This window comes from Dermacentor albipictus, chromosome 7, assembly GCF_038994185.2.
Source record: "Dermacentor albipictus isolate Rhodes 1998 colony chromosome 7, USDA_Dalb.pri_finalv2, whole genome shotgun sequence".
Taxonomy (NCBI): Eukaryota; Metazoa; Arthropoda; class Arachnida; order Ixodida; family Ixodidae; genus Dermacentor; species Dermacentor albipictus.
Window position 1 is genome coordinate 134,851,433 of NC_091827.1, and position 26,856 is coordinate 134,878,288.

At 47.3% G+C, this 26,856-nt stretch overlaps 1 protein-coding gene and 1 pseudogene across 3 annotated transcripts in view; one reads left to right on the forward strand and one right to left on the reverse strand.

The window, feature by feature from the left end:
• LOC135911543 (prolyl hydroxylase EGLN3-like) overlaps positions 1 to 26,856 on the forward strand; it is a 205,179-nt gene that overhangs the window by 160,005 nt on the left and 18,318 nt on the right. The window contains exon 8 of one of the 3 annotated variants that reach the window (XM_065443861.2): positions 15,187 to 15,236. The exons of 1 other annotated variant lie outside the window; for it this stretch is intronic. In XM_065443861.2, the coding sequence (XP_065299933.1) occupies positions 15,187 to 15,236 (50 nt within the window). Of the gene's footprint in view, positions 1 to 5,541; positions 5,687 to 15,186; positions 15,237 to 26,856 lie in introns of those variants that run through there. One more of the 3 variants, XM_065443863.2, reaches the window with a different exon arrangement.
• LOC135911544 (tigger transposable element-derived protein 6-like) overlaps positions 5,925 to 26,856 on the reverse strand; it is a 374,082-nt pseudogene continuing 353,150 nt past the window's right edge.

Sequence of the window (26,856 nt, forward strand, 5' to 3'; positions counted from 1 at the left end):
TTTTTTTGCGAGATTCAGGCCACATTTAAGCATTAAGGCCCTCCACATAAACATATGTCAGATAGCTCAATATACACACTGGCGTCTTAGCCTGCGATATAGAAATTTTTATTCAAGTAAATTTTGTTTGAAGCGAGAAACAAATTTTTGATCTCTGAAACCCATGTCACCAGTAGGCACTGCGTACGTGCCACCACTCTGTTTGTCGTCTGCTTCCTCCCGGTTTTCTGCCGGCCAGCAGACGGCGGCTAGTACACCAGGTATTCAAAATTCAGCTTTATGGTTTTTCTAAATTTAAGCACTGGGAGGCACACGAAGGCCACCTGTGCAAATAAGTTGTGGCTAGGGGGACACAAAGTGAGATGATAATTATCACTGTCAGCAGCCGAATTAACTAAAATTTAATACCGTATTTACCCGAATGTAACGCGACCCCAATTGTAACGCAATTGTCGACTTTTCGAACTGCAAGATCAAAGACGCAAAAACGCGAATGTTACGCGAGAAACAGAAACTATAGAACACGAATGTAATGCAGGAAACAAACTGTTGGAAAAGTCGAGAGCAGCTTTATTGAAGTACCTGCAAACTGTGCCTAATCTTCATCCTCGCCACTAATGTCACTGTCACTGTCATCATCACAGCTGGACTCCTCTTTGTCACTAGTTGTTTCCCACAGCAGATCGTCCTCACTTCCGTCGAGGGCATTTGAAATAAAACATTTCTTAAATGTGCGGCAGACTGTTTCATGAGACAGCCCGTACCACGCAGCTGAAACCCACTGGGCAACAGTAATGCACTCGGGCGTTTCAGTCTCCCTGCAGGTGTTGAGGTAGATCCACATTAAATCCAGTCCCAATACAGCTGCCGCAAGCGATCCTTGGAACGGCTTGTTCAAGCAAACATCCAAGGGCTGAAGAATGAACGTCATTCCACCCGGTATAACTACCAAATGCGTTTGGTCACGCTGCAGCTTTTCTTTCACACCGGGTGTGAGGTGAACTCGAAAAGAATCCAGCACCAATATTGATTCTGGATGCAGCAATGCACCTGGCCTTCGGTCCCAAACGCTGGAAACCAATCTGTGACGAGTTCAGATTCCATCCAGCCTTTTTCGTGGCAGCGTACGACAACATTGTTCCGGACTGTTTCTTTCAGGATGGTCTTCCGGCGAAAAATTATGAAGGGAGGGAGCTTGCGACCATCAGCCAAACATGCGAGCATAACTGTTATCTGATTCTTTTCGTTTCCAGTGCTTCTAATCCGAACTTCCTGTTCGCCAGACTTGTGCACTGTCCTAACCTTTGGCATATCAAGGTACACAGGGGTTTGGTCCGCATTCCCGATGTGTCCAAGTGGCATGCTGGTAGAGTGCGGAGATCAATGACATACCGCTAACGCGCCAGAAGTTTCGACTCAAAGTCCTTGGGTAGTTTCTGACAAATCGAGGTAGTGTGTCGAAGGGAAAAACTGGCCCTTCGCATGAACTTCCGTATCTAAATAAATAAATAAATAAATAAATAAATATATCTAGCTGCGCGATGCCTTGAATTGGTTTGACGCCAAACCCGCGTCTCGTGCAAGTTCACGTGCTTTGCACTGAAGCATTTCAATGCTCACACCAAGAAGCCGGCAGCGTTGTTTACCAACGAAGTCCGCGAGATGACGCTCCAAATCTGGGAAGCGTCTTTCTTGGGCCCACGGAAACCTTTTCTATGACTGTTGCAATTGAACAACTCCTGGCAATGCTTCCTCCACCCCCTTATCGACGATTCGTTGATGTCCAGGCTTTTTGCGGCCACTGAGTTACCGACTTTTTCGGCAAGTAGAATAGCGTTGCGTTTGAAACCAGCGGTATGAGTGCGAGAGCACGCCATTTTTGGATGTAGGCACATTAAGAAAGTGGGAACAGACCAACGTGTCAAAGCGCTGAACAGACAATGCGGCTATGCACTGCCTGAGGAGTCGGTGGCGTAGGTCGCGTGGTACTATCATGGAAACAAGTGCCCAGGATGTGCCGCCAGTGGCCCAAATGGATCGCTACGTCACTAGAATCGCCTAGTGGTGAGAAAAAGGCACGTCCCTTTCGCGCGCCAGTTGTTCGACACTCATGCGCGTTTGGTCCCTCCGCGTCACTGGTGCGCTCTCGTTGGTGTCGTTTGCTCTGCCTTTTTCGCGTTTGCACAGCATTCGCAACTCACCCTGGCCACAGTTCATGTATTGGTTTACCGCTGAATTTGGAGCGCGCAACTTTGAAGGAGCAGGTCAATCGACACGCATGTAAATGCGGCACAATAAGCGAGCCTAATAATGAGTGTTTGGTGCCTTTCTTATCATTTTTATACCTAGTATTCGAATTTAACTCGGGGGGTGACTTTTCACTTCTGTATTTGGTAAAATAACTCGTGTGACATTCGGATAAATATGGTAATTAACTTTTTCTTGACTGCAGTAAGTGGGTATGTTTGTATTGAAAAGTTAGAGGCAGTCATGTTTCTACACAGTATCAGTTGGAAGAATCCTTCTAGCGTGTCTGTGCTCCAAAATATCCGACTCCAAATTCGAATTGTCATTCACATGATTACGCATGCAAGAGAGTGAGGATCGGCACAAAGCTCCTCCCTGATGTGACGCGGCTGTTGCATAGGGTGTTTAGTCTGACAGCGAGGTGGAGGCATAGGCAAAGATGATAACTGTTCCCCTGTGCACTCCCATCTTGATGCATGTGGATCACAGATAGGCTGTATGCATTTGTCAGTGATTTTTCTGTCTATCCCCCACTACACTTGGCAAACATCTCTCTTCGTACCTCAGTCTTCGTTCACAGCAACAGTGAAACTGCTACATTTAGTTTGTGGACAAACACACTTCATTATATTGAGGCTTAATGTACATGATTGACTTGAAGTGCTAAACCACACAGATTTGATATACAGTAGCCGAAGGATTTTTCTGACTGAAAATTTGCGCTTGATGGGCATTCTGTGATTTATATACCGTCAAGGCTCCCATAGAGCCAATGCATTCTCGCGACCAATTTTTCAGACAAATTTAGGCCCAAAAGTCCAATTTTCTAAACTGAATTGCTCGTTCTGCGCCACGCTACCTGATCTTGGACTCCACCGTGTCGGATTTCCCACTACCTTGGCCAGGCTTGGCTTCCAGTGGCCTGCTCTATAGCCTCCAAGATAGGGAGGTGTGCGCTATCTATAAGAGCGTGCACCATCCTCATGACTCTGAGGCCATGCCCGCTGTTCCTTGATTGACGAAACACTCTAGTGGACTTATTCGTTCTTTTTTCGGTCAGCTCACTATGCGGGATGTTTTTTTTTCCCTTCTAAAGTTTTGGTTGCTATTTCGCATGTGGGGTGCCGTGTCCACTGAGCAGGTGTCTCAGTGACGTTGTCTCATCTTTGTGTGTTTGTGCAGCTTCGCATTTGTGTGATTGGTGCTACCTCCTGTGCCTTTGCGATAGCCAAGTGGTGAGAACAAACATGACTCGTTTCTTTAATCTCCAAGGCAAGCTCCCTTGGCAGAGATAGCCAATGCGGTGAAGTTCTTGTCGACTGTCTATTGAGACGACTTCACTGTTGCACAAATCCAAGCAAATCTGATCGCCTCCAAGCGTAGTATGAGGCAGGGCATTATTAGAGATTTTTTTAAGCCACTCTGAGCCTAATAAATTAAATTTTCTTTGGCTGAATGAGTTGTTTAGACTGTTCGATCTTTTTCGGACTATTTTTCGTTCCCCGTGAGGTCTGGAAATTCTGTCGGATACTGTATTGAGGATTTCATTCCATTGAGGATTTCAGGCTTAATCGGTGTGTGTCTTTATTGATGCTGCTGCATATCTCACTTATACTTTGTTGTAAACGAGAAAAAAGGGGGTTAACGAAAGAGCCAGATTTTTATTAGTCATATCTTATAAGAAGCCAATGAACACTGGGAGCAGGGACAACATAGGGGAAATTACTTGTGCTTAATAAATGAAATAAAAAGAACTTAAACTAATGGAAATGAAAGTCGATAAAAAAACAACTTGCCGCAGGTGGGGAATGATCCCAATGCAAAGGTTGTGGGATTGTTCCCCACCTGTGGCAAGTTGTTTTTCATCCACTTTCATTTCCATTAGTTCATAGTTTCTTTATCTCATTTATTAGGCGCAAGTAATTTCCTCTATGTTGTCCTTGGTGTCAGTGTTCATTGGCTTCTTATAAGATATAATAATAATATTTGGGGTTTTACGTGCCAAAACCACTTTCTGATTATGAGGCACGCCGTAGTGGAGGACTCCGGAAATTTCGACCACCTGGGGTTCTTTAACGTGCACCTAAATCTAAGCACACGGGTGTTTTCGCATTTCGCCCCCATCGAAATGCGGCCGCCGTGGCCGGGATTCGATCCCGCGACCTCGTGCTCAGCAGCCCAACACCATAGCCAGTGAGCAACCACGGCGGGTTATAAGATATGAGAAGAGGTTTATTGGCGGCTCCTAATGCGAAGGCACAGCGACTGGGAACGGCGAGGCAGCCCGAAGCACTGTCCAAAAAGGACGCCAGCAATCAAGCCGAACGAGAAGTGCAAGCCGAATGGAGCCGAGCGGAGCCGCGCGTTGGCGATGCAGCTGTGCTGCGAGGCGCGTCTTCTTCTTCACAATCTCCCCCTGGACAAAAAGAGCCATCCTGGCGCCTTAAAAATCGGGAGGCAGAGGGTCATGGTAGGGCTTGAGACGCAAGACGTGGACAATGTCACGTCCACGCCGGCGCAAGTCTTCAGGTGGTGACAGGGGCTCAATGAGAAAATTCACCTGGGATGTTTGCTATAAGACTCGGTAAGGCCCTTCGAATTTTGGGACGAGTTTCGAGGAAAGCCCCGGCGTTTGGAAAGGGACCGACAACCACACAAGAACGCCTGGAGCGTAGGTGGTGTTTGGAAGGGTGTCGATGCAGTTTTCTTTCTGTCGCTGCTGTTGCTCTGCTATAAAGGAGCATGCTAGCTGGCGGCATTCTGCGGCTTGTCGGGCGACGTCGGACACAGGTAGACACTCGGACGCGTCAGGACGGTATGGAAGGAGCGTGTCGATGGTATGCGTAGGCTCGCGGCCATACAGGAGGAAGAAAGGTGAAAATCCTGTAGTGGCCTGGATCGCAGTATTGTACGCGAACGTGATGAATGGAAGGATGCGGTTCCAGTTACCATGATCAGATGCCACGTACATAGAGAGCATATCACTAAGTGTGCGGTTAAATCGCTCTGTGAGCCCATTAGTCTGTGGATAGTCTATTCGCAAAAGCGAATAGACCCGTCCTTCTTGCGAACGAGAATGACAGGAGATGCCAAGGGACTGTGCGAAGGTTGAATAACATCACGGCGCAGCATATCTTCAACTTGGGTGGTAATGACACAACGCTCTTCGGCAGAGACGCGGTACGGTCGTTGACGTAACGGCTGACGTGAACCAGTGTCAATGTAGTGCTGCACTTCCGGCGTGCGGCCCAGGTGAGGTTGTGAAATGTCGAATGAACTTTTAAATTTGTGCAGGAGATCAAGAAGATCGGGCTATTCGGCAGGTGTGAGGGTATCAGCGATGGCGTTCGAGAACGCATCCCTGGACGTTTCCTCAAGCACGAAAATCGAAGATGGTTGGCCGGAGTCGACATCAAAAGAGTCTCCGGGGATGTCAACCAAAGACGAAGAGTCAAGGAGCTCCATGAAGCCAAAGCATTCACCAACGAGCAACGTAATAGGTGCACAGAGGGGATTGTAAAAGTATTTTTGCGGGAAGAAAGCAGGCCCACGAGTGTAAAATAACGTATATATACAAATGGTGTATGTGGCATTCAGGCAACTGCCAGACTTCGTCTTCCTCTAGTCCAATTCAACTTCTTCCTTCACTTCACCATAACGTCACCCTCCCGGCGGGGTAGCTCCGTCCCGGTGCAAGTTATAAAGCCTCACTTAATGGGGGGAGATAGGGCTTGAGCCTGGTGACGTGAAGAACATCGCTGGCTACATTGGGAGGCACTGAAGGCTGACCGACTGGGGCGATCTCGTATGTCACGTCGGACAGTTGGCGTAAGATCTGGTACGGACCAGAATAACGGGAAAGTAGTTTTTCCGACAAGTGAGGTGGCCAAGCATGTTAATTTCACGGCAACCGAAATGGCACTTGGAGGAGTTTAGCTGGAGGCCAGCCCTGCAAAACACGGAGAGTATGGTTGTGAGGTGCCACAGGTGGCTCTCAATGTTCGGCGAAAACACAATCACATCGTCGAGGTAACACAGGCATGTAGACCACTTCAAGCGACACAAGAGAGAGTCCATCATGCGCTCGAATGTAGCTGGCGCATTGCATAATCCAAAGGGCATGACTTTAAATTGGTACAGAACATCTGGTGTGACGAAGGTGGTTTTCTCGCGGTTCGTCTCTTTGATGCTAATCTGCCAATAGCCGGAGCGAAGGTCTATTGATTAAAAGTATTGGGATCCGTGAAGGCAGTCAATAGCATCATCAATGTGAGGCAGGGGATAAACATCCTTCTTTGTTATCCGGTTGAGGTGGCGGTAGTCAATGCAGGAGTGCCACGAGTTGTCTTTTTTCTTTACTAAGACAACCGATGATGCCCACGGGCTATCGAGGGCATCATCCATTCAATGATGTCCTTGTCCATCATCCTGTCTACCTCTTTCTGTATGATGGCCTTTCTGTTGCGGAGACACAATATATCCGCCTATGAATAGGGCTGGCGTCACCGGTGTTGATGCGATGCGTGACAACAGATGTCTGGCCAAGTGGACGGTCGCCCAAATCAAAGATGTCCCGATAAGATGACAGGAGGTGACGAAGAGCTGTTGTTTGCTCGGAAGGAAGGTCAGGGGCAATCATCTTGGAAACATCATCCGCAGGCATCGAGTACGAAGGAGTGGGTGACAAAGGTCCGTTCGTGCTGAGGAAGGATTCAGAGGTCAAAAAAGAAATCTGAAATTCTTCCAAAGGAGTGATATGCGCTATGGTGATACTGTGTGGCAGCACACGTGACGAAAATCCAAAATTGCGGATGGGCGCGTCAGCACAGTTTTCACGGATCCGGATTAAGGTGCTCGGTAGGGCAATATTACGCGACAAAACCAAGTCAGTAAGTGGCGACACGGCGTACTCGCCATCAGGTACGGGAGGACAGGGCATCAGGAGGACATTTGTAGCTGCCTGTGGGGGCAGCCTTGCAAATTCAGCAGAACATAAGCAGTGTGAAGCACAAGTGGTTGCGTCGGCAGGAAGCGGTGTGGCAGGAAGGCAGCTCCAACTGTACAACACCTGCGGAGCAGTCAATTTGGGCAGAGTGTTTTGAAAGGAAGTCGAGGCCGAGAATTAGGTCATGTGGACAGTGTTAAAGGATGATAAATAGAACAACGGTATAATGGCCCCCAATGGTCACACGTCCTGTGCACATTCCAAGGACCGGTGATGTATTCCCATCGGCGACTCGCACAGTGCATGGTACGGCCCGTGTCAGAACCTTTTTGAGCCTTCGGCAGAGAACAGTGCTCATAACTGAAAGCTGCGCTCCTGTGTCAACGAGAAATCTAACAGGAATGCCGTCAACTTCAATGTCCAGTAGGTTTCCACATGTAGGCAGGGTCAACAGAGGATTTGTGGGACGAGTCCGAGTTGCAGCTTCACCTCCGGGAGCTGCACCGCCTAGTTTCCCGAAGCAAAGCGACCGGTTGCAGAAGGGGACGAAGAGCGGTGAACGAGAGGCGAACGAGACCTATGACCTTGCGGAGATGGGGAGCGGCTAGATCTTAGTGTAGCACTGTCGGCGTTGATGTTCCTAGTCGGCGTATAGGGCGAGAAAGTACGATTGTCTGGTACGTGGTGGTAGTGACTCAGAGGCGGTCACCGAGGAGGCGACGACCAGTGGTTGCGGCAATGACGGGCGATGTGTCCAATACCGGAACAATTAAAACAGATAGGTTTATCATCCGCTGTGCGCCAGTCAGCTGGGTTGCGACGGAGTGGCCAAAAGCTTTGCATCTGGGAGCGAGTGGTCGCAGAAATTTGGTAGGTGTTTGTATGGCGGACCGAGCAGAGAGATGGAATGCCCAAATTTGCTATTTCCTCCCGAATGACCGCTTGTATAAGGGAGATAGTGGGTACGCTTTCCCGACAGCCTGAACGAACTGGAGCCGGGGCCATGGCCTCAAGCTCACGGTGAACGATGCGCATTATTTCTTCCGGTCCTTTGGGCTGAACGAACTGCGGCGGGTCTTCGCAAGAAGATGTCGCAGCGGTATTGGGCAATCGGTTGAAAGTTTGAGCGATGCGGCGGCCCTTCGCTTGTTCAAAGCACCGGCACTCCTTTATAATTGCATCCACAGTGGCACAATCCTTACACATCAGGAGATTGAAGGTATCGTCTGCAATAACTTTCAATATATGACCAATCTTGTCTGCCTCGGTCATGTTGTCATCAGCCTTGCTACAGAGGGCCAGCACATCCTGTATGTACACGACATAGGATTCTGTGGACGTCTGAGCGCGGCACGCAAGTTCTTTTTTTGCTGCCAGCTGACGACCAACAGGTCTGCCAAACAGGTCTCGCATTTTTTTTTTGCAAACATCCCAGCTCGTTAGGTCAGCTTCATGTGTGTCGTACCATTGCTTCGCAGTTCCTCTTAGATAAAATATCACGTTTCCTAGCATCATTGTTGGATCCCACCTGTTGTTGTCGCACACTCGCTCTTACATCGTAAGCCAGTCCTCGACGTCGGCGTTGTCCGTGCCAGAAAATGTCCCCGGGTCCCGCAGATGAGTGAGGATGACCGTTGGGACGGGCTGCTGAGGGTTGTCGCTTGTGTCGGTTGATTTGTCATTGTGGAGGCAGGTAGATTACGTCCGCTGCGAAGTTCCGTGGTTGTACCCCGCACTTCCACCCAAAATGTTGTGGGAAGAAAGCAGGCCCACGAGTGTAAAATAATGTGTACAGTCCAGCCCACATATAACGAACTTAATCGTCACGTGGCATTTGTTCGTTGTATCCAAAGTTCGTACTAAGTGGACTACCTATAATACGGGAAAAAAGAGCAAGCGAGACGAAAGTTCACTTTATTCTTGAAAAAAGTCCGTGATGCATGTCTGCTTCTTCAAAGCTGATCGCATCACTGCCGTTTCTAATTTTTCCAGCGCGGTAATATGTTCATCGCCAAGGCCTCTGCTGCACACGAGTTCCTTAAGCGACGCGATGGAACCGATCGCGGTTGAAGCGTTCACAGCAGCCGGCGGTAGAGCATCATCCTCGTCATCGTCCTCGTCGGTCTCTGGGCAGTCAGGAAGGGCTCGCACTTCACGCACAATAGCTTCGTCAGTGCATGGCTCTGCAATGTTGGCGTTATCATCAGCAGAAACGAAATCGTCCCAGGCAACGTCAGGTCCGGCCAGCTGCGTGTCAACAATGCGTTGCCACAAGTCCTCGTGCGAACGGCCTTCCGGTGGGTGATCTATGGCGTCCTCGGTGCCTGGGCCCATAAAACCCGCCTTGCGGAAGCAATTTTCTATGCACTCCGCGGTAAGTTTTATCCACGCCACTTTCAACATGTCCACGGCGGCAAGCAAGCTGATGCGAACTAGCATGGCAGCATCAATCGCGATCAACAAGCATTGGATGATGCGCCGCCGGTAAACCGGTGGAGCCATCCATTGCCTGGGCTGAAATCGGGAAAGTCCAAAAGGAAGGCGAAGTCTTTAGCCTTGGAGAGCATCAGCGGTCCACTGATCGGAACGTTGCGAGACCGCTCATCAGCGAACCACTTCAGCAGTGCGTCCTGAACGTCCGCGTAGGTCGCCTTCTGAAGGCGCTTTCTAGTCATTGGGTCGGCATTCACGGTAGCACCAAAAATCTTTTCCTTGCCCTTAGCAATGGTTGAAATGGTTGATTTCGACAGTCCGTACTTCTTGACCAGTTCGCAGTTTTTTGCACCTCGAGCAAGTTCATTGACAATGGCCATCTTCGTTGCGATGTCGACAACTTTCCTTTTAGCTCCTGAAGAGGTCGGCGTACAGTCCTCCATCGCACCAGGCGCAAGTCAAGCCCTTGGGCTCGCGCGCTGAGGCAGCCTTCAACTCCCCGATCTGGGAAAGGCACGGATGCGGCAACGATGTCAATGCAGTGCCATCGCACAGAAAGAATCGACGGCGCAATGCCCTTAGCGCGGGGTGGCAACGGAGCAACAAATGGAGAACCGGTTTGAGCCGGTAGAGCAGACGCCTGACTTTTCGGATTGGCCGACGCAGATCACGTGGATGCATCACAGCGACGCGGGCGGCGCCACTTTCTCTTTCGTCACCGCGCGCGCTCGCTTTTTCGTTTTCATTTTTCAATGCGCGCTTTTTATTTTTTTACTTTATTTTACCCGCAAAGGCGCGCCGGGGGACGCTTTGTGCGCTCTGTGTTCGCGTCGTGTCAGGGGAACACAAAGTGCGCGAAATTCGCCTGCCGCAGGTTCGCAGTCCAGCGGAGCCGCACCAAACACCGCCGGCTCGGTCAGCTACAGGGGCCCGACAGCTTCGCGTTCGCTCTAACCAAGTATTCAGGCCACAACAGTTCGTTCTATGTGAGACACTGTGCCATTGCCCCAATATATATACATATTGCTGCAGCCGCCAGCCATGTCAAGCGTCGCGAAGGGTAGTGGGAGCGATTTACGGCTCATGAAGACGTCGGACGGCGTGAAGAGGACCGTTGCATCAGCGACGGCATCGCAAGAGACGGGTACGAGGGCGAAGGAGCCAGGTGGAATATCTGTGTCCTCGCGCATGGTAAGTTTAGAAGGGCGGTCACAATCTTCGTCCAAGGGTGCATCACAAGGGGAAAATTCAACTTCGGCACGTGCGCAGTCGATCACGGCTTTATGACGGCATACGAGCAGGTTGGAAGAACAATACACTCGACGATGTAAACAATGCCGCGAATAAGCACACATACAGTACAGACTGCATGTGGAGTGACATGCTGCGCGCTTGCCGTACGAAGCGACAGTCCAGAAAGCGGCGTGGTCACCTTGTGCAACGAACGGCACAGTTTGGTGGCTATCACAGAAACGGCTGCGCCGATATCGACAAGAGCGAATGCAGGAACACCTTCTACACAAATTTCGACCACGTTAGCAGAAGAGACGCGAGGACTTAAACAGTTCGAATGGAGTGCAGTTCTTGCCTCTTGAACTGCGACGTTCAGTTTTCCTGGTGAGGTGGTGCGGGTTGCCGACGCATTTGGGAGAGCGAGCGTCGGCGAGGGGATGGCGTGCGACAGGAAGGAAATTCTGGGATGTGAGCATGAGCGTACGGTTGGGGGGAAGGAGCGGCGTATTGGCGAAATGGCTGGCTGCCGTACTGGAAGGGCCGAGAGGCATCGCCGAACGCTTGAGAGCGACGGCGGCAATATCAGGAGACGTGTCCAGGAGCGCAGCAAGAATAACAGATGGGACGATTGTCAGGTGTCCTCCAAGGATTAGCTCGCGGGGCGGTTCAAGATGCAGCATAGGCTTCTGGTGGCACCGGTTGGGACTGGGTTGCGAAAGACGCAGGCGGAGGCCTGCGTACTGCCTGCGCGTACGTAACAGTCGCGGCCACAGGCAGGACTGGCTGCGCATAGGTGAGAGGCGTGGCGACAGGCTGCACTGCCAGCGTGGAGTTGAGATTCGCTGCTGCAAGCGGCTGATGGTGTGCGGAAGGAACAACTTGAGCGACCTCTTCGGAAATGATGTGGAAGACGGGAGGTGGGCTCCTGAGTGAAGGGGACTAAAGAAAGTTGGCGGGCAACTTCTTCAAGCATGAATTCCTTGACCCGCTGAAAGAATGAGGATGGGTCGTACATGTTGTCAAGGCTCGCCAACAATTCGTCACTTCCCAGAGCACACCAAGTCGAAGCACGTTGCTTCCTTAACTCATTGTAACTTTGGCATAGGCTGACAACTTCCAACACAGTGCGCGGATTCCTGGCTAGGAGCATCTGGAATGCGCCGTCATCGATGCCTTTCAGTATATGGTGAATTCGCTCAGCTTCGGGCATTGCAACGTTGACTCGTTTACAAAGGTCCACGACGTCTTCAATGTAGCTTGTGAACGTTTCTGCCATCTGCTGTGCTCGGGCGCGCAAGCTTTGTTCGGCACGCAGCTTGCGAACAGCAGGTAGGCGAACACTTCCGTGAAAGTTGTCTTGAAGACTGACCATGTGGGTACGTCACTTTCGTGGTTGTGGAACCAGAGTTGCGCAACACCAGCCAGATAAAAGATGACGTGGGTTAACTTGGCTGGATTATCCCACTTGTTGTGTGCTCTCACCCATTCATATGACGCAAACTAGTCTTCTACGTCTTCGTCTGCACCACTGAAGATCTTGGGGTCCTGTTGTCGTGAAACGCCGATGCAGGTGACGGACTGTGGCATCGGCACCGTTTGGGATGAGCTGTTGGTCATGGCGGGCCGAAGTGTTCTTGATCGCAGCTCCAGGGTTTCAAGTGACGGGGTTTGAGTCCCAGCACCTCCACCAATTGATAAGAGGTTTATTGGCAGCTCCTAATGCGAAGGCACAGCGACCGGGAACGGCGGGGCAGCGCGAAGCACTGTCCGAAAAGGACGCCAGCAATCAACAGTGCGAGCCAAGTGGAGCCGCGCGTTGGCGATGCGGCTGTGCTGCGAGGCGCGTCTTCTTCTTCACAGATAATACTTTGTCGGGCATTTGTGGAATATGTGAATTTGCATCTAGATTCAACGTGAAGTGTGTTGTGTGCAAGTGGGTTGCTTTGAGCTACTGGCTGGCAATGATCCTATAGATATTGCCGATCTCAGAAGATTTGGTATTCACTGAACTGCTGTCACGGAAATTCTGTATGACCTCAGGTGCTTCAGTTGTGTCTCGTGTCAAATTCTGAGCAACAAGGAACTCTAGAATGTGCCATTCGTGCACCTCGGCAGAGTAAGACACTCTCTGTTTAACCCTTGGAGGGTCGATTTTTTTCGCCATATGTGACCACCCAGGGTCGATATTTTTTATTGCAGATTCCAATTCTTCTTGGGGACTTCTTTCGGAAAAAAAATTACCGTAATTTTTCTATGGTGACCGTAAAGTGAGAACAAAATATTTTGTGTTGGTATATATTTACTTTTCATTCATGAATAACAATAAAAGAGGAAATAAACTTATAAGAATAAAAAATTTGATGCCTTGTTATACACATAGTTGAAGGCTTTGAAAATGCGCACATGAGAATATTCTGCATCTCTCACCTGTTCCTGCTCTTACACTAATATTTACGTCCATAGCGTAATCGAACTGCGTAGGTGCGTGAACTCAAGAAAACTGTGTAGTTGTGTGCCCATCAAAAAAGCAAAAGGTGTGACAAGCTTCCACTTATTTATCTTACCGTCAACCAGAGGCAATTAGTTTTCGCGAGTATATAAAAAAAGATGTTAAAAATCAGCGGAAACGCATGCACGGCGGCATCCTTCCTATGCGCACCCTTGTGAGCACTAAACGAGCGAGAAACAAGCGGTAGCCCTTTGAGCGATTAGTAATGAGATAGTCATCAGTCTTGCAAGCGAAAGAAGCTGAAACCGCCCGCAGAACAAAACGCAAACTGCCGCCTGCTTCCACGCGCGCCAATGCACAAGCGGTAGTATATAGACGCGCGGGAGCAAACTAGCTGTAAAGCAAACCATGCAACTAAAACCGAGAAGGGGAGGTGCACGAAAAAAATTCCCTGTATTCGCACATAGTGGCAGCACATGACAGAAAATAAAAAGTTAGGAAATTGGCGCACTTTTTAAACATAGAGACGCTTTCTTGTGGCCTGTAGAAAAGCACCCATCTTGATTCCCGTGGCACGGGCACATGGTAATTTGTCTGACGTTTGTTGGTTCTTGTTCTGTTTAACGTATCGTTGAAACACTTTGCTGTAATGTCTTACTTGCAGTGCCACTCCTGCCACAGAAGCGCTGGGCCGCACCTCTATTTCCACATAGTGAAACAAAAATTGCGTCGAATTTGTGGGTCAAATTCATCAGTAATCGCTGGTGCTCGCATGCATTCCAGAATGTAATCCACTATTCACTTCACACGTGCGATCTGGTTAGATCTTTTGCTATAGAATTGGGGACAACATTCGAGAAAGGTATGATGTACATGAAGACGTGGTTTGCACTGAGCAACAACTTCGTAACACTGGTAAAAAATGGTCACTGGAAGAACATGAACAGTATTTGAGCAATATGATTATAATAGGACCGCATTCACTACATCAATGTGTTTCAAGTCAGCATTGTTTTCGTTGGCCTTGCATTTTGGATTTCTGTAGTGTTGCTTCCTTCAGAATGCTCAAGCCTCTAACTTAGCTTTAGTGGCTATAGAACCAATTGACCTTCAAGTTGGTGCACAAGTTCAGCGCAGGAACTAAATACGAGAAATGATAATTAATGAACAAGGCTAAACTTTGTTCAGATCAGGGGGAAAGGGTATAAGCACTGGAAGTGCACTCGTTCATCTGTGCTGTGCTTGAACAAAGGTTTTGTAAGCAACATTCTTTATGCAAGTTTGAAATAAAGTAAAGAGATAGTTTGTATAAATAATCAATTATCTTGAATCAGGGAGTTGGCATTTTATGCTGTGACTTCAGCAAACAGCGAATGTTTGCAGGGCCCCTGAAGGAAATTCCCAGTGTCTTTGAATAACAGTGCAACATCATTTTTAGTGCATGCTCTTATGAGCATTAAAGCATACATCATTTTTAGTGCATGCTCTTATGAGCATTAAAGCATTTATTGAAGTGATATTTATGAGTTATTGCTCTTTCAGTCATCAAGTGTGCCACTTCCTCTTTTATTTCAAAGCATATGCTGGTTTTGATGACACCACAAGTACTTAGCATTAAATTGCTGAAGCGACTTGGGAGATTTTTCTATGAAGCCACAACACATCGTGGTTATCTGAAAGGCCTGTAAATCATTTGACACATTAATGCCTTTCTTTCAGGCACTTCCAGAACACACTCAAGTGCTGAAAGAAATACTTGCTATTAGTGTGCCTCATTTCTTTTCTTTGTGATGAGTGTCTTACCGTATTGTGCAATGTGCTTGTGGTGTAGCTAGGTACAGAACTTATTCAGTAACTGAAACGACCTTTTGCAATTCAGCACCAACTGATGAGCACAGTTCGATGCATCAGGTAGCTGACATTAGCATGGTAAGCGCAAGCATGCCTTCTAGCTCATTTTGCTCTGCATGCATGTTCGTTTTATGTTGTGGCTTGGCAATTTTGACTGCTAACTGCTTCCGAGCCCCATCCAGTGTTGTGGAAGATTTCAAAAATGCTGTGCATGCTTGGGAGGCTTAGAGCACAAGAGGTTTGCACACAATACTTGTGCTGGCCATGATTCATGTCCTTAACCCAATTGAAGGGAGCTCAAAGATGATCTGATACTGTGTTTATTATTGCCCTGAAGAATTTTCAATCTAGATTCCCCGCTACAAGTTATACTCTCATTCTAATTCTAGCGTGTACATAAAAAAAAAAAAAAGTTTGCATTCTTGCGTTCCTGGTGAGGTAATGCAAGCCACTTGCGAGGAAAATACTGGAGCAACACAATGTCTTCAGCTTGGCTTGGCTTACTACTTTTACTCGTCTAGCAAGCATCGCCCAGCATGAAGAAAACACTTGCAGTTAGCACTGAGCACTTTGCTTGAGTGCATGCAGGAGGCAGGCATGGAGGGTCATTGCCCACCTGCAGAGATTAAAATGCTGGCTCGTGTTATTGTCAGAACCTGTGAAAAGATGATCAGACAGGCGGAGTCAAGGGTAGGACGCAGTTACCCATAGCCAGTCAGACCTGAAAGACCGACCATCTTGCCTTATGTCTACGGCTTATCTTATTATTATTATTACTTCAGACCATGATCTAAAAACTGTTGGGAGAAAATATGGGCACGAAGCAATTTTTTTTCAGTACCAAAAAGGCTGTGCAGTGTCTACCCAAAAGTACAGAGACTGGCCAACAAGGTTAGCAAAGCTAAAGGGCCGTGCTGTAAAGCACTCGACCAAGTTTGTCAGTTGCGAAAAAGGAGGTGTGGTCTATCAGCTTCCCTTGTCCTGTGGCAGAATCTACAAAGGAAAAACTGGCGGGTGTGCTAACAGGCCTTTTGTATGCATGCGTTAACACATGCCTTACGTTTGCATTCATGCTCATGCCTTAGAGAACATGAATGCAAAAGCAGCGCTTCATCACATTTAGCTCATCACATCGGCTTCCCTTCTCCTGTAGCAGAATCTACGAAGGACAAACTGGCAGGTGTGATAATGCGTGCCTTAGGGAGCATGAGTTGCACACAAAAGGAGCACTTCATCACATTTAACCTGTCACATCGGCCTCCCTTGTACTGTAGCAGAATCTACAAAGGACAAACTGGCAGGTGTGATAACGCAGGCCTTAGGGAGCATGAGTATGTGCACAAAAGCAGCGCTTCATCACAGTTAGCCCATCACATCGGCCTCCCTTGTCCTGTAGCAGAATCTGCAAAGGACAAACTGGCAGGTGTGATAACGCGGGCCTTAGGAAGCACAAGTATGCATACAAAAGCAGCACTTCATCACATTTGGCCTGTCACATCGGCCTCCCTTGTTCTGTAGCAGAATCTACAAGGACAAACTGGCAGGTGTGATAACATGGGCCTTAGGAAGCACGAGTATACACTGTCAGGATTGGGGGCTCAATCCCTTCGTCCGTGGTCCTTTGCCAAGATTGGAGTACGGCATGAATTCGAAGGTAGCTGGCCCATGCCGTCGTCCAACTTATTTACGCTGAGATCGTTGATGAAGTGAAGAACTGCTTCTCATCGAGAACGAGGAAAAAGGGGTTTATTTACAGAAAATTAACTCAGTCTAACATGACTGTTTGAGAAAAATAGTATTAGTCCAACAGGACTGCATGAGAGAAGTGAACCAGTCTAACATGACTGCTCAAGAGAAGTGCGTCCAACAATCGCACAACCACAGTTTTTATACACTCGATCCGCTGGTCCTACGACGCGGCGGCTGTTCGTTTACACACCACCAACTCGCAGCTGCTCTGAAGACCAGTTTTCAGACACAAAGGCACACACATTCCGAAGCCCAAGCGACGGCGTTGAAGGTGGTGCCGTTCCGGAAAATCGACGCCGCTCGAGGGACGCTCGTTGTTTTGCAACATGCTGAACCGTGAGAGCGCAAAAATAAGACGTTCCCGCGGTAGCTTCTTCAGGCGTGTCAGATCAGCGCCGCGTTGAGGAACTCTGGAATCATTGTCCACACACCAAACTCGTCTTGTCACAATGTCGAAGCGGGCTGGAGGAAGGCGGCGGATTCCAGCGCAAAGGTCGCTTCTTTGAACGCCTCGCAGCTGCAGCGGCGGAGAGCGGGAGGTGCGCGTCTTGCACCCCTTGTCGTAATCGGGTGGCAAGGTGACAATCTTGTTGTGCAACCCGCCGTTCTTTACAGCGCCTCCATGGCCCCAAAAGTCTCGACTGTCTAGCGCTGACAACCGCTAGGCAGGAAGAGAACGGCTGCTGGTCAGGGGGGGATTGATGTCTTGGCTCGCAGCGACCACTTGTGCATTGATGTCACCGCCCCAAAACATCCAACAAGGACAGGCAACTGCAAAATGAACCCCACAACACGGCTCTGCGCCGAGATGACGTGCATTGGCTCTCACTTTAGACTCGCTAGGCTTCAAAAAAAAACAACAACAACATAAGTGCAGAAACAAAAAAAAAATGCTGCATTTCACTATGCCCATTTCTGAAGCAAATTCCTGCTGACAAATTCAGCAATCATGGAGGGAATCCTGCTAAATGAGAGGGGATCTCCTTCGCTTAATAAATTTAACACTAGTAACCCTAAAATTTAGGCGGGACCCTCAAACGCAGAATTCAAATTAGCCTGCTCAAACCATCCGCATTGCTATGCAACTTTCCCTTCTTATATCTAACGGAGAAGTTGTACTCTTGGAGAGTGAGGCTCCATCGGAGCAAGCGGCCGTTTTTGTGTGACATTTGATTGAGCCACGTCAGAGGACAGTGGTCGGTCTCGAAGATGAACTTCGCTCCGTACAAATAACACGACAACTTCTGGGCGGCCCAAACCAAACAAGCGCATTCCTTCTCTGAAGCGCTGTAGGCTTCCTCTCTTACATTTAGTTTACGGCTGGCGTAGAGGATAGGATGCTCCTCGTTATCGTCGCCGACTTGACTAAGTACCACGCCCATACCTCTGTCGCTTGCGTCGCATTGAACTATGAATTCCTTTGTGTAGTCTGGCGCGCGAAGCACAGGGCGAGAAACCAATAGCGTCTTCAAACTTTGGAAAGCGTTCTCTTTGTCCTTATCCCAGTGTACGTTACTCGGTGCTCCCTTTCGGAGGGCGTCTGTTAATGGACTTGCCAATTGTGAGTAATTCGGAATGTACCGTTGATAGTACCCCACAAGTCCCAAAAATGAACGAACGTCCGTTTTCGTGCGCGGCTGAGAAAAATCTCCAATCGTAGCTATTTTCAGCTCAGCCGGCCGTCTCATGCCCTGACCAACAACATGGCCCAGATAAGTAACCTGCGAACAACCAAACCTACACTTTTCCGCTTTCATCGTTAAGCCGGCTTCAAACGTACGAAGCCTCGCATTCTTGTCGTAATAGACTTTGGCGTTCATTTGAGCTATTGCCATGTTCTTTCCGACTAATTTCTGGGTTGCGCTTAGCCGTTCCAGTAAATTTAGCACGTATTCAACCACGGTTGGACTCTCCCCTCTTTCCTCCCACATCTCTCTTAACATTCTCAGTGGAGAACGGAGTGTCCTCCCATACACTAGTTCTGCTGGTGAGAACCCTGTCGCTTCATGTGGAACCGTTCGCAAAGCAAACAAAGTTGCCGGCAGACAGTTCTCCCAGTCCTCCTTGTGCTCGTAACAGAGCGCACGCAAAACTCGCTTAAGCACCGAATGCCACCTCTCTACACTGTTTGACTGAGGGTGATAGACAGAACTGTGTATTAACTTTACCCCGCACTTTTGCAAGAATGTGGAAGTCAGTGCGCTCGTGAATACTGACCCTTGATCTGCCTGAATTTCGGCTGGAAACCCAACTCGTGCAAACACTGTCAAAAGCGCGTCTACTACTTCAGTGGAGCTGAGCTCTTTCAAAGGGATTGCTTCTGGAAACTTGGTAGCCGGACACAGCATGGTAAACAAGTACCTGTAGCCTGATTTTGTTTTTGGAAGAGGCCCTACCGTGTCTATTACAAGCCGTCTGAAAGGCTCTGTTATTAAGGGCACTACCTTCAGTGGAGCTTTCCAAGTCTCTCCTGGTTTACCAGAACGCTGGCAGGCGTCGCATGATCTTACAAAGTTTTCTACATCTTTGAAACAGCCAGGCCAGTAGTATTCCATAAGCAATCTTTCCTTTGATTTGTTTATGCCTAGGTGGCCGGACCACCCATTTCCATGACAAAGACTCAAAAGGTCCTCCCTATACTTAGTAGGTATGACTAACTGATCTAAAATCCTACCCTTTCGATCTCTGTAATGCCGATACAACAATCCTCCTTTCTCATGTATCGTTACGTTGCGCCTAGCAATGCCTTCTTTAGCTGTGTCCCGTAATTTAGCTAAGCTCTCATCATTCTTTTGCTCAGCTGCCAGTGACTCTCTATCCACGCGTAAGAGTTGATCAAAGTTCTTTGAGGCCGGTGATAATAACGACCCTGTCTCGCTTGGGAGCGCGTCTGCATGCTCTTCCTGCAGGCTAGAACTCTGACACTCTAGTGCTACGCTCTCATTGAGCTGGTCAACTGGCAGGCTCTCCTCAACTGTTCTTTTGTCCGTCGGGCCTAGCTCGGATTCGGGTATTGAAGCTATCCCCTTTTCTGCTTCAGCTGGAGGAGCTTGAGCATTTTCAGCCGAAAGCGCCGCGATCTTACGAGCTTGGCCTCTGGTCAATGCCTGTACTATGCCCTCTCCCAGTTTGAGCCCTCTGTCACGCAGTAACTGATTCGAGCGATTCGAAAAGATGTAGGGATACTGCAGTGACAAAAATTTGGAAACTGCAGCCTCAGTCTCTAGCTCCCCGAATGGTCCACTGATTTTGACTTTGGCCATGGGCAGACACACGCTGTGTTCTTCTACAACCTGTTTTATCCATGCTACTTCTCCGGTGAAGTCATCTACCATCACGTAAGACGGATGGACGATGTCCAGCGTGGCGGCACTGTCTCTTAGCACTCGGCATGGTTTTCCATTAACTTGCAGGTCGTGGAGATATGGACTTAAAAGTTCCATATTCTCATCCTTTTCCTCCACGTAGGAAAAAACTACGCTAGACTTCTCGCAGTTTACAGCTATGTGTCCCAGTTTGTGGCATTTGTAACAGCGAATTGGTCTAAAAGATCCGAACTTTCTTTTCTGTTCTTGTGCGGTTTCTCCGTTAAGTTTCTCCTCGCTCTTTTCTGCGGGCTTTTCCGCCATGTCTACAGGCTTCGATCGTCTAGTTTGCGCACCCTTTTTGAACGGAAATGGTTTCCGCGGTCCATTTCGACCGTCCCAGTTTCCCTCCTCGGCGTTCAATTTTCTACGGGTTGCGTACTCTTCGGCTAATTCAGCCGCCCTTTCCACAGTGTTTACATTACCTCTGTCTTGCACCCACAGTTTCACAGCTTGGGGGATGGTTTTGTAAAACTGCTCTAGACACATGCATTCAATGATCATGTCTCTGCTGTCGTACGCTTCCGCGCTTTTAAGCCACTCGACTAGGTTGGCCTTTAAGCTATATGCAAACTCCGGATAGCCCTCGCTATCTTTCTTGCCTGTGCTCCTAAACCTTTGCCGAAAAGCTTCGGCTGAAAGGCGGTATTTCTTCAGGAGACTAGCCTTAACTTTCGCATAATCATATGCATCCTGCACACTCAATCTGGCGATTACTTCCGCCGCCTCACACGGCAACATAGACAGCAACCGCTGTGGCCATGTACTCGGGCCGAAGTTCATCTTTTCGCAAGTCCTTTCAAAATTGCATAGGAACAAGCCTATGTCGGTCCCGACCTCAAATGGCTTTAATAGCCTGTCCATGCGGTACGATTCTGCCTCACTTGATCGACCCAGAGCGCCTTCACTTCCTTGAGACAACTCCAAACGTCTGTTTTCAAGTTCAAGTTGCATTTTTCTTAACTCGCGATCTTTATCGCGTTCCTCTCTCTCTCGTTTTTCTCTGTCCCGTTCTTCTCTTTCTCTTTCCCGTTTCTCTCTCTTTTTGAGAAGTTCCAATCCCATTTCAATATCTTCCTCACTGGCCTGATTGGAAATTAGCTCCAATAATTCCGATTTGAGCATTTCCTTGCGTACATCTAGGCCCAGTTCCTCACCAACAATCAACAACTCGTCTCTCAGCAGTGTCCTTAACTCCATGACTGCTGCTTTACTGCCTTGATTCTGCTCTCTAAATCTAGCTAGGAAAACACAACCTAGCTAACACACAACAATCTAGCTTCCCTACTGTTCTAAACAGAACAACCACAAAATGAAGCCTAGAGAGTCAAAGCAAAAACCAAGCACTCACCGCAGATACAGCACCATGTCGCAAAGTCCATCTCACCGCTGTCAGCCAGTTGTCAGGATTGGGGGCTCAATCCCTTCGTCCGTGGTCCTTTGCCAAGATTGGAGTACGGCATGAATTCGAAGGTAGCTGGCCCATGCCGTCGTCCAACTTATTTACGCTGAGATCGTTGATGAAGTGAAGAACTGCTTCTCATCGAGAACGAGGAAAAAGGGGTTTATTTACAGAAAATTAACTCAGTCTAACATGACTGTTTGAGAAAAATAGTATTAGTCCAACAGGACTGCATGAGAGAAGTGAACCAGTCTAACATGACTGCTCAAGAGAAGTGCGTCCAACAATCGCACAACCACAGTTTTTATACACTCGATCCGCTGGTCCTACGACGCGGCGGCTGTTCGTTTACACACCACCAACTCGCAGCTGCTCTGAAGACCAGTTTTCAGACACAAAGGCACACACATTCCGAAGCCCAAGCGACGGCGTTGAAGGTGGTGCCGTTCCGGAAAATCGACGCCGCTCGAGGGACGCTCGTTGTTTTGCAACATGCTGAACCGTGAGAGCGCAAAAATAAGACGTTCCCGCGGTAGCTTCTTCAGGCGTGTCAGATCAGCGCCGCGTTGAGGAACTCTGGAATCATTGTCCACACACCAAACTCGTCTTGTCACAATGTCGAAGCGGGCTGGAGGAAGGCGGCGGATTCCAGCGCAAAGGTCGCTTCTTTGAACGCCTCGCAGCTGCAGCGGCGGAGAGCGGGAGGTGCGCGTCTTGCACCCCTTGTCGTAATCGGGTGGCAAGGTGACAATCTTGTTGTGCAACCCGCCGTTCTTTACAACACTCAAAAGCAGCGCTTCATCACATTTAGCCCATCACATCGGCCTCCCTTGTCCTGTAGCAGAATTTACAAAGGACAAACTGGCAGGTGTGTCAACACAGGCCTTGGGGAGCACGGGTATGCGCACAGAAGCAGTGCCCATCACTGCAGGAACTGTACCTGCCAGCCTTTCTTTAATGAAATGCATATCCTATGCACCCACTTTTGTCAATCTACATGAGAAATTGTAGCAGCCTTCCATATAAGCAAGAATGGGGACTTATGCATTAGTCGGGCAGCTATTGCTCTCAGTGAGAAAGTAGCTGTTTTCGCAGAGCATAACTCATTGGTGCCAGGCGAATTGCACCTACACTGTTTTACATGGCACGTGTTAAGCTTGCATCAAGACCGCGTATTATTGTATACGGTTTCAATAAAATCTTCAGTTGCAAGTCAGCTCTCATCCTCGTGTTTTCTTCTATCCCTGAGCGTTAAAGTTGCCCTTTTTCCACTATGAACATTTCTGTATTCTTAGGAAGACACCTGCTCACAGACTGTTCCATCCTTGTATGTAGAAATGCAGGCTCCCGTGTGCACTGCAGGGCTTGTCATGTGGTTTTGAAGTCTTTCTGGAATTGAGATGCTACTTTTGATCTGAATTGTACGTTATGGGATAGCATGCCAAAGGTATCCTATGCCTTGTTTCACATTAAGTCATTGATCACTGTGCTACTTGAGATGTCCAGTGCCGCGTCTTCTTTATGCTTGCATTATTCTGAAGCCTCACCCATAAGAATGTGGCATAAGTATGCTTTCTTATGAAACGGGATCGAATGGCATTTCAGCAGGATTAACAGTAATATGGAATATTCAGTAATATTCACCGTAATAGCACCGTAACAGTAATATTCACCGATTCAGATTGCGCTCAACTTCTTAATGATACGTTTGTAACAATTTTCACTCATGAAAACATTAACTCATTGCCAACTTTAAAGACATTAGTGGGAATCACAATGCATGAGGTAGACATCAGTGAGGCTGGTGTTTTATCTCTACTAACCAATCTTAAAATGTCATCTAGTGCCGACCATCTAGGTTTCAACAATAAAATTTTAAAGAATACATCGCATAGTATTTGTCCTCTGTTAACAGCTCTATTTTCCTAGTCACTATCAACTGGTGGTATTCCTAATGACTGGCGCATTGCTAAAATAATACCCATTTTCAAATCAGGTGATCGTGCTTCTCCCCTTAATTATCGTCCCATCTCCTTAACCAGCACTATTTGTAAATTACTCGAACATATCATACACAGTCAAGTAATCAACTTCCTTGAAGACCATAACATTATTTTTAAGCATCAGCACGGTTTTCGCAAGGGCTACTCATGTGACACACAACTTGCCGGATTTATTAACGACATACACGCACTAATAGACGCCGGTTTCCAAGTTGACGCAATATTTTTAGATTTTTCTAAGGCATTTGACCGTGTTCCACACCATAGGTTGGTACTTAAACTTTCACAGCTTAACATTCACCCTACTATAATTGCATGGATCACCGATTTTCTCTCATCTAGAATTCAGTTTACATCAGTTAACAATTCCAACTCATGTTATGCTGATGTTACGTCTGGAGTTCCACAAGGCAGCGTACTTGGTCCTTTACTCTTTCTAATTTATATTAATGATTTACGCAGTTGCGTTTCCTCTAAAATCAGACTATTTGCAGACGATTGTGTAGTTTACCGATGTGTAACAAGTAACACCGATAGCCACTTACTACAAACTGACCTGGACGCAATAAGTGCATGGTGTTCTAATTGGTTAATGCCATTAAATATTTCCAAAACTAAACTCATGTCTTTCACCAATAGGCCACGAATTCTAACCACCTACTCCCTTGACAACAACCCTGTGGAACTCGCAACTACCTACAAGTACCTTGGCATCAATCTTCAATCAAACTTATCATGGAATAATCATATTAACCTTACCCTTGCCTCTTCAAATCGTACTCTCGGACTTATTAAACATAACTTAAAAGAAGCCCCAATGCATGTTAAAAAACTAGCATACACAACATTAATCCGTCCTAAACTAGAATACGCGTCTGCCATCTGGGATCCCGAACAAACGTATATCATAAGTAACATCGAAGCCTTGCAAAACCGTGCTGCGCGATTTATATTTTCAGATTATTCACGTTACACCAGCGTCACCGCGTTAAAGAATAAAGCTGACTTGGACAACTTAGCACTTCGCCGTAAAATTTCTCGCCTAACACTTTTCCATAAGCTTTATCACCATCCATCACTTCACGAGGATTTCTTTCAGTCACCAACAGTTATTTTTCCACGCCGTGACCATCCTTACAAAGTCAAACGCATTAACTGCCAGTCATCACATTATGCATCTTCGTTCTTACCACGCACAATAACTGAATGGAACGCCTTACCATCAGTCATTGCCACGGAACCAGACTTGACTAAGTTTCAACATTTAATTCGCTCACGACTCTTCGACTAATCGTATTATTATTCTTTTTTGGGACTTTTACAGTGTTTTTCGATATTTGTTGGTGTTTTTTAGTGCAGTTGCCTTATGTTCTCCTAATTGTACTAATGTTTTCTCTGTAATAATTGTGACCTAATTATCTTGTATATTAATTATGTTTCACTGTATTATTACTTCTGTTAACCTCTCTTGTTTTTAGTATGTACAAACTACCAGTGCTTGTGATTGACCCCCCCCCCCCCCATGTAATACCCTCGTAATGAGGGCCTTTGGGGGTATTTTGAATAAATAAATAAATAAATAAATAGGGAGGTCTTACAACGACATGTGCTATTGACTGCCAGCAAGTGCCAATGAAGGCTTTCTTTCTACCTGAACGGTGCTTTAGGGATGTGAAGCAGTCTGGAATTGAAATACTGTGCCTTTAATAGCTATCCTTTATTCAGTTGCCCCTTATTGGGTTTCTTGCATCTTGAAAACCTTGCAAAGTTTTCCAGCAAATAATTTTGAAAAATGTATATTTTGTATAAATGCAACTCTGGAAGGAAGGCAATAAGGTCTGTCCCACTGTATTTACTAGGGATGTGTGAATACTGCATAGTACATTACAAATCGAATATTGAATTGAATCAAGAAAGAAAATGCCAATATAAATAAGAATATCAGAAAATTTAGCACAAACCTTTATGCTTTAAAATTTTGTGCAAGAGACTCATTCCTGCATATGCTGTGGAGGCTGATCACATCATTAAACAAGAATCTTGCTAGCCATCACTAATTTAGGTACCTATGAATTGAGATGTGTAGTATGCTCTACACTTATATAAAAAAAACACCAGATTAATGTGCCCACACTGATAACACTTCGGTTCGTATACATATGTCTGGAAAATATTTTATTGAGGGGAGTATCTCTCAAATAGAATTTAGTGTGTTACTTTCTTTTTCTCTAAAACAGAAGAAATAAAGAAGTTGTCCGAAGTAACAATGGTGTGTTCAGATTTATAGTGGGCCATACTGTGCTTAATGGCAATCTTCTATTGCTTAGAAAGCATTGCTTTCCAGTTTTCTTCCAGAAAACAGGAGACTTATTTTATATTGGCACGTACTAGTGATGGTCAAAAATACAGTAGCAAAAGACCCGCCATGGTTGCTCAGTGGCTATGGTGTTGGGCTGCTGAGCACAAGGTCCCGGAATCGAATCCCGGCCACGGCGGCCGCATTTCGATGGGGGCGAAATGCAAAAACACCCGTGTGCTTAGATTTAGGTGCACTTTAAAGAACCCCAGGTGGTCGAAATTTCCAGAGTCCTCCACTATGGCGTGCCTCATAATCAAAGTGGTTTCGGCACGTAAAACCCCCAATTTTTTTTTTTTTTTTTACAGTAGCAAAACTGTGAATTGTGTGAAACTAACTGTATTGAGCAAACCTGTGCCCAGAAAAACGGGGCACGCTCAAAGCACAACGATAGAGGCGAACACAGTTGGCAATTGTCGAAATCTGTTCAGCAGGTCAAGTGCGTCGGCTTTTATACGTGGGTAATGGAATTTTCTAGAGTAATCGCTCGTGCCCGTGTGTATTCCAGAAAGTACTACACAATTTGCGTCGCTCATAGAATCAGATTACACAAGCTTCGGGCAGCGGATAGAACCATCAATAACATTTGAGAAACTCAATGACAACTCGCCCATCAATAACATTCGAGATGCATGCAGGTGCATCCTGCGCTAAGCGATAATGTTTAACATTTGTTATCCCATGAAAAGCGGTCAGCTTTGAAAGATAAACAAGTGCACGTGTCGATATTTATGACAGGTGGATTCTGTGGGTTATCGTTATCAGGCCAATCTGTGCGACAGACATAAGCGGCGAATACGCGTCGCATTGTTCGCCACTGCTC